Source organism: Penaeus japonicus, unplaced genomic scaffold (assembly GCF_977035675.1).
Source record: "Penaeus japonicus unplaced genomic scaffold, GWHDUDI00000001_assembly GWHDUDI00000014, whole genome shotgun sequence".
Lineage (NCBI taxonomy): Eukaryota > Metazoa > Arthropoda > Malacostraca > Decapoda > Penaeidae > Penaeus > Penaeus japonicus.
In genome coordinates this window covers 35,298,463-35,318,462 of record NW_028234416.1, presented here as the reverse complement: position 1 = coordinate 35,318,462, position 20,000 = coordinate 35,298,463, and the positions used below count along the sequence as shown (strand labels likewise).

The window sequence follows — 20,000 nt, the reverse complement described above, 5'->3', positions numbered from 1 at the left end:
ATGATTTTGATTTTGTCGATAGTGATAATCAGTGTTGATAGTTAGAATGGCAATGACGACGATAATTTTATTTACACTGTTACTATTTTGTATAATGGTATTATTATTATTGTTATTATGGCAAGGTGTTAATGATCATGAACATTAATAGATAGTTATGTTTTTATTATTATTATTATTATTAGTAGTAGTAGTATTAGTATTATTGTCAATATCATTGTTATTATCATTATTATTGTTATTGTTATTACTGCAGACGTTGGTATGTTGATATATTAGTAAAAGGAAATTATTAGTCCTAAGATTGTCAATAGAGGAGAGAAATGGAAGAGAATGAGAGAGTGAGAGAAATGCTTGAGGGAAGGAAACCAGTAAGAAAGAGGAAGAGATTTGGAAAGTGCTTGAGAGAAGAAATGGCAGAAGGATTGGACCAATTATGTAAAATTCACAATATTCCCTGTTCTAGGTATGCTCGGCTGCTGTGTCATCACCCCTACGCGGTGTTGAGCAGTGTGGTGGTGGTGGTGGTCACGTGCCTCGTCCTGTCTCTCACAGCCCGACCTCTGCCCTCCTTCGAGGATCCGTCTCTGGTATGTCCTACACTTCGTCCCGATCCTTTGTCAAGAAGGATCCTATTATCATGTTTATTTGTGAGGATGATTAATGTTTTTTTCCTTGCGCGTATGTATGTATCAAAGCTTGCAGTATTCCGTTTCCAAACTGGTCTTCCTTGAGATCTGTATCATAATGCTTCCTCACCTCCGATCCCCCCGCAAGGGCTTCGAGGCAAGAGGCACGGAGATCAGCCAGCGAGCCACGGCCTGGGAGAACCTGCTGGACGCCACGCGGGCCAGCGGGCTGCTCAGCGTCAACCCGGCAGATGACCCCGCCCTCAGCAGACTGCTCCCCCACATCACGCAGGAGGGCGATGACAACCCGGACAAGGACAATGGGGAAAAGAAGAGCCACAAACATCAGGTAAGTTCGCGTTTTAGAGTTGGGAAATATTGGGATTTTGTTTGCGTGTTGTCAGTGTTTGTGATCTGAAAGGCTTTGGAATAGATGGGGTGGTTTGGTTATGCTATATATTAGGTGAGGGGTTGAAGAAGGATCTTCTGGAGAAATGTTGGGAATTTCTTTTACTGTGTAATTGCTGTAAGGTGTTGAATAGCAGTTGCTGTTGTTCAAAGTTCTTCAGACTTCATTGAGGATACGATATCATTTTTTGTCATATATCACTACATATAGATGTATAATAAAACATGTACAAGCCAATTCTTCCTCCTTCAGAACATTAGTGCAGGGTATAGCAATGTCTTCTTATCCACAAAGTTAATGTTGTCCCAGAGACATCCTCAATGAATATTTATCGACATCTCTCAAGATCTGCATCGAGTTGACGACAAACGGGCCCGTGGAGGTCTCCGACAACTGCAGTCTGAGCGCCGGCCAGAACAACACCAGTGTGGGCGAGGAGACTCCCATGGTTGCCCTCAAGATTCTCATGGACAAGGAAGAAAACCCTTCAGAGTACAACATAGAGGACGAGTGGGACCACCAGAATCACTATCCGGAGAATGAGCATGATCATTATCTTCATGATCATGACCATTTTGGGGAGGATGGGTTCTTCTGCAATCCTGTGGGTAGGTTGTCAATAGTCGGCTTCGGTTCTGCAATGCAAAGGATGTTCAGTCAATGAAGGATTAATGTTTTTTGAAGGTATTATAAAAAGAATAAGTATTTTTTTGTCACACACACACACACACACACACACACACACACACACACACACACACACACACACACACACACACACACACACACACACAAATAAACTCATAAATATAAACAAAGATCACGATTCCGATAAGTACCCGAGAGTCCGTGTAACGTATCATCACTAAAACCCCCATCACTGATCCCTCACAGTTCCCGAGTACGGCCACGTGGTGGTGAAGAGCACACTGCCGATGGACTCCTTGCTCACACTGAGGCACCTGCACGCCATATGCGAGCTGGACGAGCGCCTGCGTTCCCCTGTGGCGTTCGGGCCCATCTGCGAGGCCTCAGCCGAGGGGCGCTGCTGCCCGTCGTGGTCTCTGCCCAACTACGTGGCTCTCCTCTCCAAGCGCTCCTCCTGCAGGGAGATCACGGTAAGCAGACGGGAAGGGCCTTTTCACTCTTATTGTCCCTATATATATGTGTGTGTGTATATGTTATGTATATATATATATATATATATATATATATATATATATATATATATATATATATATATATATATACATATACACACATATATATCTTTTGTTTCTTTTTTTCTTTTCTTTTCTTTTCTTTTCTTTTTTTTTTTTCTTCTTTTTTCTGTTACAGGGATAGGCGATTTATTCTATTATGTGAAGAATTGTTCATTAGCCAATACAAAGGACAGCAACATGTACATTTATGTGCTATACTATATATATATATATATATATATATATATATATATATATATATATATATATATATATATACATATATATATATATATAATATATATATATATATATATATATATATATATATATATATATATATATATATATATATATATATGTGTTGTGTGTGTGTATATGTATATGTATATGTATATGTATATGTTTATGTATATTATATATATATATATACACATATATATATATATATATATATATATATATATATATATATATATATAACATATATATATATATATATATATATATATATATATATATATATATATATATATATATATATTATATATATATGTGTGTGTGTGTGTGTGTATGTATATGTATATGTATATTGTTCATATATATATATATATATATTATATATGTATTATATATATATATATATATATATATATATATATATATATATATATGTATGTGTGTGTGTGTGTGTGTGTGTGTGTGTGTGTGTGTGTGTGTGTATGTATGTATATGTATATGTATATGTATATGTATATGTATATGTATATATATATATATATGTATATATATATATATATATATATATATATATATGTTTATGTATATCTATATATATATGTATATATATACATATATATATATATATATATACATATACATATACATAAACATATATGTATATATAAGTATATGTATATATATGTTTATGTATATATATGTATGTATATATTTATATATATACATATATATACATACATATAAACACTTCATGTTTAAACCAAGGAGAAGTAAAAGAAACTAAAACTGAAAAATGTTTTAAACACAATGAAACAAAGCACTTTATATGCCAAACCTGTGATAGAAAAAAATGCCACAAATGTGAAAATACTTACTTGAAAAACAGGAAAGAAATTATAAGTAATATTGATGCTTACCTAACAGGCATCAATAATGAACTAAAAATAGATAATCAAGAAAATATACAGAAAGACTGCAGCTGGTGGAAAGACATCAATACTAAAAGTAATTCTAGTCTTGAAACTGAACTGGAAAAAAATCAAAGTTGTGACGATATATCAGAAGCCATTTTTTTTAAAGAACTCATTAGAATTGAGGAAAATAGGGACACAATGGCAGAAAATGTATATGCACCCGTATCAGACATTCTGGAAAAAGAGGAAATGAGCCATATCGGTGACCAAAAAATCAGCACACCCAAAAAGTGTGAAGGGGCATGCCCACTGGAAAACATAATTCAGAAAATGTATGAAGAATTAAAGGACTTCAAGATTCAATATTTGAGGGAGATACAAATATTGAAAGATGAAATTCATGAATTAAAACAAGAGCAAAAAGAAAAACCTAAAGAAAAAAAGTTAACTCAGGTTGCTGAATTGGAAACAGAAAAGGCTGTACAAAACACTAAAAATGTAAAAGTAAAACCAAAGAAGAAACAAGAAAATCCAAGAGATGAGCAAAGTAAAGTAAATCAGGAAGAAGAAAAAAAAATGTTTTTTGAAATAGTAAGGCAAAAATCGGATAAACAGGCCAAGAATATTCTAGACAATGATATTTCAGACACTGAACAACCAAAAAAAGATGATGAGGCAGACTGGAAGGTTGTAGGTGACAAAAAGAAGCAACCAAAACAACCTACAAAAGAAAAGTCAGAGAAAAAAAATGAAGATACATTCAGAGCAAATAGGCTCTTTATATACAATCTAGAAGAAAAAGAAGAAAATGATCCTGAAATCAGGAAAAAAAAATGATATGAAAATGATTAATGATATCATAACAAAATTGAACCTCAATGAAATTATCAAAGTTGATAGTGCCTTTAGAGAGGGCAAATATTTAAAGGAGGCTTTGAGACCAAGGCCAATTAAGGTCAAATTAGAAAATTAAAAACAGAAATGGAAACTGATTGGAAAGAATATGAAACTAAAGGAAATTGATGAATATAGAAAAGCATAGATATTACCGGACTTGAGCTATGAAAAAAGGCAAAGTCAAAAAACATTGATAAATAAACTAAGAGAAAACAGAGAAAAAGATGGAGCAGGAAAACACTGGTATATCACCAACAATAGACAAGGACATTCAGTCCTGCGAAGCATACCTATTTGAACAAAGGCAGGTAATGAAACGCCCACCGCTACACCGGGGGAAGGTCCAGCTCCCCCAAAATAGGGGGAAACGACATCAACTATCTAACAACAATAGGTAATGTAGACACGCAAATAAATAATTTATTTGAGACTCTCATATTGCTAAATATACAGGGATTATATTCAAAAAGTAACCAGACAAAACCTACATATCTAGAGGACCTGGCAAAGATCAACAATTATTCAATGATAGCTCTTACAGAAACTCATCTGAATGAAGACCTAAAAAAGGAAGAAATTAAAATTAATAACTATGAGCTAATAATGAAAGATAGAAATAAGAGAAGCAGAGGAGGAGTAGCTCTTTATATCAGGAAAGAATTAGCAACTAGAATGAATACTGTAATAAAATACTCTAATAATACAGTAGAAATACTAGGGGTATTCACAAAAGATACAAAAGAGCTATACATTATTTTATACAGACCTCCTGGAACAACAGAAACATTTTTCGATGAATCACTAGGCATTATTAGTAATTACATTGTCAATACAAGGGAAATTGAAGCTATTATTATACTTGGCGATTTTAATTTCCCCTTTGTCGATTGGGAAACAAAGAAAATAAAGATAGGAGCAAATGCCACTAAAGATGAAAAACAATGAGCGAGACTGCTTTTAGATTTTGAAGAAAATTTTTACCTTAACCAAATCATCAATATTCCAACAAGGGAAGAAAATATACTGGACCTTGTTTTCATTAGTATAGGGGAAGATGTACACAACATATCATCAACTTATACAGCCCAATTGGACCACAAAATAATTGAAATCATGATTGGTGACATTGATAATGGTGTGAAACACTCAAGAATAACATCATTTGCAGATGATACAAGAATAAGTACACCCATAGATATACAAGATAATGAAAACAAACTTAACGAGGATCTACATACCATCTGTAAGTGGGCATATGATAATAATATGAAATTCAATGCAGATAAATTTGAAATCATAAGATATAGTCCAACTGGAAATTTAAGAGCAAGATCATATTTTGTCGAAGATGTGAAGATTGAGGAGAAAAAAAGTAGTAAAAGATCTAGGACTCTATATGAGTAATGACATGAGTTTCAGTCACCATATAGAGCAGATTGTCAACAGGAAAAGTTTTGAGTAGATGGGTAATGAGGACTTTTAACACAAGAGACCCAGAACACCTTTTACCACTATGGAAAACATTAGTGACCACAAGATTAGAATACCAGTGCCAAGTATGGAGCCCAAATCTTATAAGATATAATGTTGATAGAACAAGTCCAAAGAATCTTTACATGTAAGTTAGATAATATAGTGGGTCTAAACTATTAGGAAAGACTAAAAAAACTAAGACTGTACTCACTACAAAGGCGGAGAGAGAGATACTTCATTATATATGTGTGGAAAATTATTGAAAATTTAACACCAAATCCAAGACCTATTGAAGGAGGGGGAATTCAGGTAAGACATTCCCCCAGGCAGGGAAGAACATGCTATCGCACTGGGATAAGTGCACAAACATGCCTGTTAAGAAAAATGCAAAAACAAAGTTTCCTAATAAACAGACCTAAATTGTTTAGTAGCATACCGAAGGATATAAGAAACTTAAATCAGTGTAGTGTAGAAGTGTTTAAAAGAAAACTAGATAAATGGCTACACTCAGTACCAGATGAACCACCAACATGTGGTAGTGAAAGAATGAGGGCTGAATCAAATTCCATCCCTCATCAAAGTTGCTTGCAACTGACAAAAAACAGGCGTTCCGGTCCCCCAGGATGACCCTGGCATGAGCTAATAACAAGGCTCATGCTGTAACTACCACCAAGTAACCAAGTATATATATATATATATATATATATATATATATATATATATATATATATATATATATATATATATATATATATATATATATATGGATGTATTTATATATATACACATATTTAATATATTTACATATGTATACAAATATATACATATAGATATATACATATACATATATTTACATACACGCACACGCACACGCACACGCACACGCACACGCACACACATACATAATATATGTATATGTATATGTATATGTATGTGTATATATATGTATATATGTATATATGTATATATGTATATATGTATATATGTATATATGTATATATATATATATATATATATATATATATATATATATATATATATATATATATATATATATATATATATATATATACATATATATTGACTGATGATAACCTATATCCTTTTTTTAATGTTTTAAAAGAAAATAATGAATAACAATGTTGGCAGATATATTTAGAAAATTTTAAATGATATATAGCATTTCAGTTGAAATATAAATGCTTTTAATTACAATGGCTGCCACAATAAATTCTTAAAAAAATGGCCATAAAATCTGGATTCTAGAGATACAATAGGAAATTTGTGAAAGTATACCCTGTGTCTACCCATCATTAATTTGTCATGCAAAATTAAAATCATGTATTTTATCTTTCTTATAAAGGAAAAGTCTGTAATAAATCTTCATCAGACTTTTTGTTTTAAACCATTTTCCTAACTGTATATGACTGTCAGGAAAGAGGAAAAGTAAAAAAAAAAAGGATTAAATGCATGAATCTGTTGGAGCAGCTGTATTCATTATATTTATTCCTTGTTCTTCAAGGGCTTAAGCACATGCAAAAGCTGTGAACAAGTTTGTGTCCTGCAGCACTTAGCACATGTAATTGATTTTTCTCACCAGCAAGCAGATGTGGTCGAAGTGCGACGGCTCCTTCGCAGATGCGCTCGGCATTTAGACTTACAGCTCGAGGGAGGGTGCCGGGGGCCCTCCGGATGTCAAGAAATTCCTGAGATCTGTCGGAAGGATGATGCTGTCTACACCATCCTCCATTACCTTGCTGATGCAGCCTTTTTAAATCCGAAGGTAAAAAGCAGACAGGTATTTTGTTTCATTGATTGCTTGTAGATAATGTAGATCATGAAAGTGAGATTGCATGCAAAACACAAATAAGGAAAAAACAGTATTATGGAAATGGTTGACAGCAGGTTTGGTAGAAGGAGTTTGCATTAAATGATACTCAGAAATACTCAGAATCGCAAAGTTGCCATTGATTGTGAATGCTATATAAATCAAAGGTGATGATAATACTAAATATATGATACTCATAATATCACCAATTTGGTTTTCCTCTATCAGTTTCTTAGTATTTTAACTAAGTGAATGTGTTATTGTGTATTTTCTGTATATAGTCAATAACATTATGTCTATCTGTGCATAATCATAAAATCTTTGCCTAATATGTTTAGTAGTAGTCCTACAGAAAGTAACCTGCAATGATATTTATGAACTAATTATATAGCTAATATTACGGTATACACAATGAGACCTGCTGTAATACAAATGTAGTTGCATCTTTGCAAATTATGATAAACTTGACAACTAGATAGGTGTAGTAGGAGGCCTTGCATGGTGAATGAAGAGTAAAGCTAAATTTTTTTACAATATATAATTTATTAGTTCACAATTTTCTGCTTTTCCAAAGAGTTGACATCCTTTTGTCTTGACCCGAATGTAAACCCTATTTGTCTTTTACGTTATTGTGATTTTAAAATATCAAGTAGATGTATAAATAGCCTTTCAGTAAATGAATTTTAGCTCTGGATTTTTAGGAAACTTTTAACATATCTTATTTAAACATATGATAAAAAAAAGAGTGAAAGAGTTACCATGCACCAGTACTGCCCCGTAGAGCCACACTGTAGTCTGCCTAATGGTTGCAGGTACCAGACCCTGAACACCCTCAGCTTAACCGCCACATTGAGCCACACCACAAACACCAGAAGCTGCAGCTCCAACAGCGACTGAGTTTGACTGCCGTGTTTTTACCCGTGGCACGTAGCTCCGATGCACTTCCTTATTTTCAAGCCCTGCAGAAAATTGACCTCACTGTAGATAATGTGACAGTAGCTGCCATGGATTTGGGTAGGTTTAGTTTGTAAATTTATGATTATATACTTATGTTTTTTCTTTCAGCTTCTTTTTATGCTGCGGTATGAAATATTTTATTTGTACAGATTGAGGATTATTCATACTCATGAAAGTGCGTTGTCTTCAAAAAACATTAGCTACCTGTGGTAAAGGTAATGTTTATTTGAAATCTATACAGCATAAGAAAATCGATAAGATAATTTTGTCATGAAAATTATGTTAGGAAATGCATTCATAAAGGAATCACTTCCCATTATGTCTCATTCATATGAAGTAAAAACACCAAAGAAATATAAATTAAAATATTTTTGTAGAAGTGTGATGTTCCTTATGAGAGGACTCAACACTAAAAGGTTCCTTCTGAAGAGCAAATTTCAGTTGCGTTTAATTTGTTTAGCCTTCGTTATTTACTGGTGGCCTGATAGCAATAACACAAGTCCTTGGTTTTATTGGGTGATACCAAGGTATATTTTAGAGAAAGTTACAAACTTTTTGATCACACAAGATGGCCAATGGTACTTTGATATACTTCTAGGGGTTAAGAATGAATCCTGATAGATTCATAAGTGATTAACAACTTATTCCTGAAAAATTGACAAAAGTACATTATTATCAGTGATGGATATGGTGATGATTTTGATATTTTACCATGTACTTTGTATTAAGTAGTAGCTACACTTGCTTTGGTTGATAATTATTATGTATGAGTTGATACCTAATGCAAGTAGGAATTAAGATGTAAAGCAGGGGCTATGGAGACAAAATAAGTGACAAAACATTTTCCTATAAACTTTATTTTATGATCTGGAACAGCATTTTATTAGAGGAGAAACTTTGCAAATGAGGGTTGCTAGAATCTGAGAAGTACTTTGATGTCTATTTTATAATCGGAATTGTTGTTTTATGGTTGATGAGTTGTGTACAACAACATTGAAGATTTTACTAAAGAAAAGTAAGTTGCTTTCATTATATTGTTCATCAGAAATTTGAACATATCAATATTATCATTGTATTATTATTACCTATTCCATTCTATGCATATTGAAAATATATTGGTTTATGCTGTACTGCAATCTTTTTATACTTTTGCTGAAATGAGAATCATCTTTTGTTGATTTTGTTAATTTATTCACACATACAGTATCTCTGTAAGGAAAAAGGCATATTTTATCAATACTGTATATGTATACTTTTTAAATATTTTTCTTTTACATATAATTAAACATATTAATAACCCAGAATACTTGAACACATCTTATTTGTTGAATTGATATTGCTGAAGCGTGTATGTAAGTGTAGTTAAACTAAAGTACATCACCTTTCTTTCAGGTCTGAAGTACACTCTGTTTGACAAACTGCTGCTGGAGGACACCTTCCTGTTGGGTGTGGGAGGCAGTGTGGTGGTTGCCCTTATGTGGTGTTATACGGGCTCCCTCTTTATAACCCTTGTAACCATTACTACAGTTGCCTGCGCTCTCATCATTGCGTATTTCATGTATATCTTTATATATGAAATCACGTTCTTCCCGTACATGAACGTTCTCACGGCTGTCATTGCTATAGGTGAGTATGTATGTTCAAGGTGGTGGGAGTTGTTTATGTTTTCTGGGCATTGTGCTTATCCAGGAGGTGAGTTTTTGCCTGTGTCTGAATGTGTATTGTTTGCACTCTAGTATAATCTGATTATATATTTACCATCCTGGGGCTGGATTCACTAACATACGATGGTAAGGCATTTACCAGCTGTCAACTACCAGAGCGTTTACCAGTCATGGCAAAGTGGGATTCATCAAGCGATGATAAGTCGCCTGGTAAGGGTAAAGAGACTTTATCACCGTAATTTGATGGTAACTCTGGTAAATCGATTCCGCCAATCAGCGAGCGCCTTACATAATTTTTTAGGCTCCTTTGACCAATCCCGTAACATGTAAACAAAACCTGATCCAACAGCGAGACTTTTTTGTTTCAAGAAATGATAAAGATTTCTTCTGTGTTAAATTAGTTCTATATAAATTAATTTCCTAGAAAGCATATTCTATTGCATGATCTTATGGATCATATATAACGTAATGGTTTTCAAAAACATACTTTTTTTTTTTTTAGATTGCAGTCGAAAGAAAAGAAACAATGGCTCCACGCAATGGTGGTGTTATTTGTATCAACGTTTTCCAAAAAGAAATGCCAATCAAACCCTAAGATTATGAATAATTGTATCTAAATTAATGCAAACACAAAAATAATTTATACATTTATATGTTTACTGTTTTTCAGCTGAATGTTATTAAAACAAAATGTTTGAATTTGTCAAATTATTAATTCCATGTATTATTTTCAGTTATTGTAGGCCTATGACGAAGCTGCATGAACATTATTCTCGCTTATTTCCTGTGAATTTTATTGATTTTGTCATATTCATATGAAAATGAACAGTTACCATCACTCTGATCATAATAAGTGTACATGCAAACTAAAGTGTCGCCTTAAATGTTGATTTTTTGCTGAGATAAAGCGAGATGAGAGAGTCATCGCTATAGTTGCCAGTGGACATACCAGTGCTCCAACCACTGGTAAATTTAGCATTGTATTCTATCATGGTAAGTTGTTCATGAATACCGATGCGGTCTTTTTACCATCATAATTGTAGTTACCAGCGTACTTATCATGGTAAGTGCGTTAGTGAATCCGGCCCCTGGTTATGTTGCATGAGATTGCATATGCACTTCTTGATGTTTCATCAAACAATAAAAAACAGGAAATTACTCATCAGAGGTTTGTTGATATGTTACTTCTTTTATTAGCAATTGTGTTGTTTACTTACACATGCAAACCTTTAAATCCACACACATTGGAGCACACATACTTGCAAAAGCTTAGGCACTCAGTCTGTCTTTCCTATATTCATGTCTGAAATTCCTTCATTAGATTTTTACAATGTATTATGGCAATCACTCTTCCTACTGAGAGTTTCTTTAAATTTCCAGGAATCGGGGCAGATGACACATTTGTTTACTGCCGGGTATGGACTCTGGCCAAGCAAGACAAGAACGCGGGGACTTTGGTGAAGCTAGTGGGGGATTCCCTACATCATGCCGCAGCTTCCATTATTGTGACGTCATTCACTACAGCTGCAGCTTTCTTTGCATCTTGCGTTTCACATATCACAGCTATTCGTTGCTTTAGGTAAGTGAAGTCACATGAAAACATGAATGTAGAAGCCTTGTAAAAGTATTCACAGATGAGAGATGCAATAGCATCCTTGGTACCTGGATGATATCATAAAGATAAGGATTTGTATATTAAATATCTTTTTTTCTAACAGTTTGGAGTATATTTGGTGGAACAGAAAAGAAAAACAGCTTTAGTTTAGATCTTGATTCTGTTAACCCATTGCGAATGGGCCTATGTAATTGACGCGTTGCTGTCATTTGGTAGGTTTAGTGGAAAGAGGGAAACTCATACTTTGCTCCGCAACTGGCTTTTCCACCCAACTCCTGCTCATTCATACATTAGAGCACTGAAAATCTTCTCCTTTTTTTGTTTTTTGTCATGTTGTGAGACTTATAGCAGGTACTAGTATAGTTATGACAGTATTTAGACAAATGATTCATGTAGGTTAGTCTATTAGTCTCCATATTGGAGGAATATACCCTGTACACTTTATGTAACATCACTATCATATATGGAAGTAGTACAAAGTTTGGCAAAACATTTTCTATAATTTAGCAAGGAATAAACAAACTATTTGCAACTATATACACTCCTCCTCTTTCTCAGTCTCACTCTTAGTGCTAAACTGGCAGTGGCAACTTACACACCTCACATATGGTCAAAAACATTATGGGATCATTTTGCCACCCATCCGCAATGGGTTAATTTGGTGGTGCCTTTAAGATCAATATGTATAAATATTTTTTCCTGTTTCTTTGCAGTATATTTGCTGGGACAGTGGTCTTAGCCAACCTTCTCCTGATGCTGACCTGGGTTCCAGCTTGTGTTGTGGTAGCTGAGCGTTGGGGGGCATCAACGTGCTGTCTGTGCGTTCCTCCGGCACCAGTCTACGCCCCACAGTTACCTCCTCGTTGCTCAGTTGTCTGTGCCCTTCCGCTCAGATTGTGTTATTTCTGTGCAGAGTCAGCTCGCGTATTTTTTGAAAAGATGCTTCCATGGGTTGTTGTGAAACCAAGATACTTGTGGGTGTTGTTACTAGGTACCTTGTCAGCATGCAGTGCTGTGGTTGTGTTTTATTTTCCTGGTCTGAAACTACCAGATTCTCAAGATTTTCAGTTGTTTTCAAGAGACCATGTGTTCGAGCAGTATGATTTGGTGTACAAATATAAGTTTTGGTTTGAGAGAAATCTAAGAAGTGATATTGTTAATAGGTTACCAATACGCATCGTGTGGGGGATAAAACCAGTTGACAATGGCGACTACTTAAATCCAGCTTCAAAAGGAACTCTGGAATTCGACGATACCTTTGACGTATCTCCACCAGAATCTCAGGAATGGCTTCTCAACTTCTGCAGAAATCTCCGGAATCAGAGTTTCTACATGTCCACTCTGGGCCCGCTGCTGCCAAACTGCTTCATTGAAACGTTGAAAGCATGGATGGCGAGGCGATGCATCGATCCTGTAACCGGTATTGATCGGTCTCCGTGTTGTGAGGATTCAAAGTTTCCCTACAGCAAGGAGATCTTTGACAAGTGTATTCACAAAGGTATCAAAGCCTTGTACCAGACGCCTCGAGAATACTTCATCCCTGGAGTGGCAGGACCAAAGTTTAACAGAAACACTGGAAAAGTTGCAGCTGTTGTCGTGGAGTACGACAGCAACATGATATGGTCTCTTTCCTTCGATGAAATGCATTATTTCTTTAATGAGGTAAGCCAGATTCTTAGAGATTAAGTTTTAGGTGTTTTTGTTGATTAACGCAAATAAGAGAAAGATATCTACCTAGCTATCTTTGTGAACATGTAATAAGTATTTAAATCATAACATTTTCAAACACAGTTGTAGATAAAAATACATTCATTTAGGAATTGAACAGTTGGATATAAAGGTTCTCCTACTGATTATTTAACACCATTTTATTAGTACATAAAATCCACATTCAGACCTAGCTGGTACAGATATAAATTAGCGATAAAAATTTACAGATGGACAGAATAATGTTTCTAGCCCAGGCAGATGTGCCAAGATTGTCTCACTGTTGTTTTGCTATGACAGGAATTCTTTGAGTTGTAAAGACGGAAACTGATTTAGATGATTAGATTTCCTTTATTGTGATTCAGTGGAAGTAATTCAAGCTAGCCTGAAGCGTCAGCCATTTGTTTTTATTGTTATTTAGTTTATTATAGTTTTTGAACTTCATTGCTGTGATGTTGAAACTAAAAGACAAAATTTTCATTTTTTATACATGGATTATGTTATTTGTGCACATTATATGAAATCTCCATTCCCGGAACTGTGTTTACTATTAATCATGGATTTTGCTGTTGATTTTATAATGTTTAATATGATTTAACATGCACAAATAATGGAACCATTTTAACTTCTGTAGTTAACTTCTGTATTTAGGATGTTAAATTATTCATGACCTTGTTGATAAGTATATGTAGACTGCATGAAGTGATTTGTTAACTTATAATCAAATAATGTCTTCAGCTTTAAAGGAGGTGGTAGAAATAGGCAAAATTAAAGGAGAGTCTATATTTAGTGATATTGATAACTGATGGGCTTTTTAGCTAGTGATGTTTAGTAAGAATATTGTTCATATGTTTCATTTGTTTTACAGAATAGGGTATATAAAAAAAAATCCAATAAGGGTCTAGGTTTGGTAATCTCAACAGCAGGGTCTGTTAGTTATTGTAATTCAGTTAGAATATTGTTCATTTCATTTCACTGTAATTCTCCATTCTTTCAGATTGACACATGGGTGAAAGAGCAGCTGAAAGAAGCTCCTGAAGGCATGAAAGGAGGATGGTTCACTTCATATATGGAGTTTTATGACCTGCAACAGTCTCTTTCTGTGGGGACTGGAATTGCAGTTGCTGTAGCAGTGGGGGTCAGCTTGGCTGTATTAGTAATAACAACTCTCAATGTGGTTGTGAGTTTCCTTGCAGTTTTAAGTGTTGGATCTGTTATTTTAGTGACACTGGCAACGTTGGTATTGCTTGGATGGCATCTCAACATCTTGGAGAGCGTGACAGTGACTGTAGCCATAGGGTTGGCAGTTGACTTGACGTTGCATTATGGTGTTGCTTATCGTTTATCTCCAGAATCAGAGCGCGAGGCTGCAGTTTCCTGGGCTGTGGCTCGACTTGGCAGTCCAGTTTTCATGGCTGCTGCAACGTCATTAGCAGCTGGGATAGCCATGCTGCCTGCACAAGTATTGGCATATGTTCATATTGGCACTTTTCTCATTGTAATCACAAGTGCTTCATACATCTATGCCACTTTGTTTTATTTACCTTTGTTACGTATTTTTGGTCCTGAATCGGGCTGCGGGCAACTTTCGTACCCACAGGTTCATTGCTGCTCATGTTGCACACAGAATTCTCAACCTCATGTTGATAAGACAGTTTATCAGCAAGCCTTCATGAGTGAATCAACATTATCTACATCAAGTACATCGTGTCCAGCTCCACAGACACATCCATCATCTGACACACATGAACTAGAGCCTTTGACAGCTATGAGACTTGCTGGACGAACAGGGTCTCACACGCGCTCAGCTCACAACCCAGGCAGACACAAGGTCAGCCAGGCTCAGCCCCCACCTGCATCGGATTCCCCGCAGGTGCCTGATGCAGCTCACCCGGAAGCAAGCAATGCCGCAGTGGCAGGACGTGCCGCAAGGTCAGGCTCGCTGTCATCCACAGCTTGCATAAGAGACCATGCAGCATTTGTCCCTCGTAAGGTGTCACTGCCGTCACCCGGGGAGGCTGTGAGCGAAGGTGGAGAGCCCTCCCCGAGACATGGTGTGGCGCCAGCATCATCGGCAACTACCATCCTCTACTCAGAACCAGACACCGACTCCGGTCAGCAACACCAACCTCCGCCAGAAGGAATTGCAACCTCAGCACCACTCACCCCTGACAATGGAACACTGGTCGCCTAGGACAGAGGGAAATCAATGTTTAATGTGCGCGGCTGTGAATAATATTGTGTGGTATTCTCTGATACTTTGGTGCTGATGGTGCTAGCTTGGAGTTGCCACAAAGTATTTGTACATGTGATATATATTGCTCATTTGTTTTGTGTTTGGAGATAGAATTGTACTTACAATGGAGCCGTTTTGGGTGTCACTTCACAAATGTGTTTGTGCATGATTTTTATTATTTTTATTTTTTTTATTATTTTATTACTGAGGTTATTATAATTATTACTACTATTAGTACTATAATCCTCAATACTATCAGCATCAGTTTATATACATCCTTCTCCTTGTTTTTTTCCATTTGTCTCTGGTTTTGCATCTTTTTTTTGTTATGATGGTAATCATAATCTTTTATTTGTCATCATTACTTGCATAATTAAGATCATCAACAGCATTATCTGTCATTTTCATTTTCATTATCTTCATCATCATCATTATCATAATATTATCATTGCTATCATTACCACTACAACGATTGAAACCATCACCACAGCCATTATCATAGCTTCTACTATAACCATGATCCCCATTAACATACAGTACTAATTTTATGATTAGTGTTATTATTATTACTATTATTATTATCATTATTATTATTATAATTACTATTATTATTATTATTAATATTAATACTTAGTGTAGTTTTATTGTTCTCATTATGATGGTAGAGTTATGATAATTTTTGCCCATTTTTATAGTTCATTATCTTAATATTACTAAATTATCATGGTTGCTGTTACCAACTTTAACATTTTTTCCATTTTATTATCATCTTTTGATAACTTTTGGGTAAATAGACTCAACTTCTGGTGTTTATCAGATGTTTCATTGAGTTAGTGAGTTAGTGTACTTGTATGAGCGTGTGTGTGTGGGGGGGGGGGGGGGGGGTCCATGATGGTTTTTGTGGATGACAGACTTTCTGCAACAGAATAAGATAAAGTTCATAGCTGATGAAAATTATCTTTAGTTTTGTGACAGCCAGAGAACCTCAGGTCCAAATAATACACACATAAACACTCACATACATGCACACGCACACACACACACGCACGCACAGGCACAGGCACAGGCACACGCACACACACACACACACACACACACACACACACACACACACACACACACACACACACACACACACACACACACACACACACACACACACACACACACACACACACACACACACACACACACACACACACACACACACAAATACACATACCATTGGAGGATGGCTAATTAGTTTTAATTATTTCTAGATCTGATGCCATTTGAAATGAGTATACAAAGTATATTCAGATGTGCCATTTAACTGCTTGATTCACACTTGATATAAGTTGATTTTATAAATGAAAGGAAACTTGAAAAAATAATGATTATTTGTATTCAGATTCTCCCTTTAACATCCAGGAGTAAAGTTGAATGACAACACCTTCCAAATTTTGTAAACTTTTCCATTGGGAGAAGTTCTGTGGGTGACATGAAATCCATGTGTTACAACTTATGAAAAAGACTGATAGATTCATGTACTTAACTAATAATCATTATGTACAAGTTTCCCATGAATAGTCATCAGCACAAGGTGGGTCTTATTTTCACTGACCAACATGGATGCAGTTTGTCGTAATACTTTTGAATAAAGACGACGGAAAGGAAATATTTTACATTTGACAGTAGCATTTGGTTGATAAGCAAATAGTTACTTCCATGTTTTTTTTCTTTCTTTTGAATACAATATTCTATAATACTTAATTTAATCTAGGGAATGTTTTTATTTTGAATGTTGCCGACATTCTTTGTAAGTACAATTTTTCAAACTACCTATTGATATGAGTACATTTATTGTCCATTGAGTTTCAGTGTTTCCTTCAAACAAAAAATGTCCTGGTGAATGTTTTGTACGATTACTTGATTCATATTGATTATTTAGTCTCTATGTACAATGTACAATGTTTGTTTTTTTTCTAATTTCATGACACACCACAAGTACACATAGATTTACTGAGAATACTCTGTTATGATAAAATGTGACATTGTTTCTTGTATTCATAAGGGTCTTAACAGGGATCACTTTATTTTTAAGTCCGTATTTATTTTTGTAGGACCATATCATCTAAAGAGAGGAAGGGTAGATTAAATACACTAGCTTTCTTGAGTTATGGTTGACATAACTTTGTTTTGTGACTTTATTTTTAAAGACTGTGCTATTTCTTGGAGCATAATTTAATCTTTTGTAAGTTTTGTATGCAGAGAAGTCTTGAGTATTGTTATATTTTGAAAAGGGGTATGATGCTGAAAATATAAAGAGAAAAAAAACAAACATATTCCTTTAATTAGGAATAAAGGTTCTTAGATATTCACTGTATGTTAATACTTTTGATATTGAAATACTGATATTTCCTTTAGAGTATAGATATATAATTCCCAAAAGGGTAGAATATGTTTTGTATCAAAATTTCTCTGTTCAATTTGTATCTGGAAGTATGAGCAACAGCATACATAAAAATTACTTTTCCCAAAAATAAGAAATGTTGTTTATTGAAAGTACTATACTTAAATATGTTCTTGTGTATATGTGGTGATATTATAAGGGCATAGTTAACATGTTTTGAAATATTAACTGACTGAAACTAAATTTTATATCTGTTAATTGTTTTGATAATTATGAGAAGTGTTATGAGGGATAGATCTTGCTTTTTATAATATATGTGCTTAGATTACTGTAAGAGGTAGAACCTCCTAGACTGAGCATATTGTTTGTTGTTGTATATTGTACTGAATGCTTTATAAATGAACAGGTTTCATTGAACCTTGATGGTTTTCTAGCACTTACTAGGTTATATTTGGATTAAAAGAACATAAAGGTTAGATGTATACACATGGTAATGTAAATAATTTTTTCACAATGCAAAACAATAAGAGGGAAGTTACACACAACCAAGATGATCTTTTTTTATTATAAATAAAAAGTCTGAAATAGCACAATGAATTTGATGTTTGCTGATTTAAAAAAAAAAAGACAAATATGTTGATCCACCCTGGAATGTCAACATACACGTAGTAAGTCCCAACATGGAGTTATAATTATGCTCCTGTTATGTGTGACTTGAGTCCAGCATTCCCGATAGATTTTGCAAGTGTATTTAGTTCCTGCCGAGATTCTTCAAGGAAGAAAGACTTCTTTTTTTTCATAGCCAGTTGTGCCTAGAATGGTGAGGGATAAGTGTAATAAACTACTTAAGGACAAAACAATCGGAAATCTTCATTCAACCTTTTTGTTTATGTCCCCTGGCTTCATGTATGTGAAGTCTTTTAGAATTATGAATGGGGGTTAATAGTAAACATGGAGGTGGTTACGAATTAAAGCCAAAGTATGGCAAATAATTGTGTTGATTGCATTGCATGGGAAATCAACTCTGCAAGGCTTTATAAAACTCTGCTACTTGTTCAATGAAAACAGAGACAAAACTGATGTTGACTCAGTTGAACTATAACCAACCTTAACTAGATGCATGTGAGATGTCTTGTATGTTTATAGGAATAAAATTTATATAAGTATTTTCCTTGACTTTTATATGTGTGTGGTTATCATCCAGCACACCTTGAATGGTATAATTTATTTTTACAGGATTGTGATAATCCCCATTGGAAGTTGTAGAACAGACTGAAAGATATAGGGCAGTAGATGGGGAACATATTTATAATTTTTTTTTCTTTTTCTTTTTCTTTCATGTCTATATAAATGTTATTAGCCTTTTCATTTAGTTCTAGATCTTCCCTTTTTTCATCGTTGTATAAGTATATGAAGGGCAGCTGAGACTAATTTTTGAAAGGGTGAAATTACATTAACCCACTCACGACGGGGGCATTCCAGCCTTGCATGTCACAATACCGGGGCTTTCGAACGCTTAGGCCTAAATCAATTAAATGACTGGCACCATATAGTGCCACCCGGCCACCAGGCCCTTGAATGAGCGGTACCGTAGTGTACCACCCGTCCAGAGAGGGTTAACAGTGTCTTCCCACTTTCACAGACTTATGTAAATGCAAAGTTAATTAAACAAATCATTATTTTACTCTATACTTTTTTTGTACTGTACAAACTATTTACCTTCTGGAAACTATTGACAATGATCAAATAAATTTCCCTTGAATTTATATCAGCACAATTTTTATCATTATCTTTCTGTTAAATTTGATACTGAGACATAATTTCTTTTTGTGTGTGT

General features: G+C 34.7%; 1 protein-coding gene and 1 long non-coding RNA gene across 11 annotated transcripts in view; one reads left to right on the top strand and one right to left on the bottom strand.

Annotated features, from left to right (window-relative positions):
* disp (RND transporter family member dispatched) overlaps nt 1-19,329 on the top strand; it is a 73,646-nt gene extending 54,317 nt beyond the window's left edge. For both annotated transcript variants that reach the window (XM_086544183.1, XM_043011207.2), the window contains exons 4-13: nt 467-590; nt 778-978; nt 1,385-1,646; nt 1,933-2,156; nt 7,365-7,547; nt 8,405-8,606; nt 9,942-10,175; nt 11,594-11,792; nt 12,542-13,490; nt 14,533-19,329. In XM_086544183.1, the coding sequence (XP_086400309.1) occupies nt 467-590; nt 778-978; nt 1,385-1,646; nt 1,933-2,156; nt 7,365-7,547; nt 8,405-8,606; nt 9,942-10,175; nt 11,594-11,792; nt 12,542-13,490; nt 14,533-15,729 (3,775 nt within the window). In that variant the 3' untranslated portion in view covers nt 15,730-19,329. The remainder of the gene's footprint in view (nt 1-466; nt 591-777; nt 979-1,384; nt 1,647-1,932; nt 2,157-7,364; nt 7,548-8,404; nt 8,607-9,941; nt 10,176-11,593; nt 11,793-12,541; nt 13,491-14,532) is intronic.
* LOC122243765 (uncharacterized) overlaps nt 18,711-20,000 on the bottom strand; it is a 41,489-nt gene continuing 40,199 nt past the window's right edge. For all 9 annotated transcript variants that reach the window (XR_015191633.1, XR_015191636.1, XR_015191632.1 and 6 more), the window contains one exon: nt 18,711-18,975. This is a non-coding gene — a long non-coding RNA (uncharacterized LOC122243765). The remainder of the gene's footprint in view (nt 18,976-20,000) is intronic.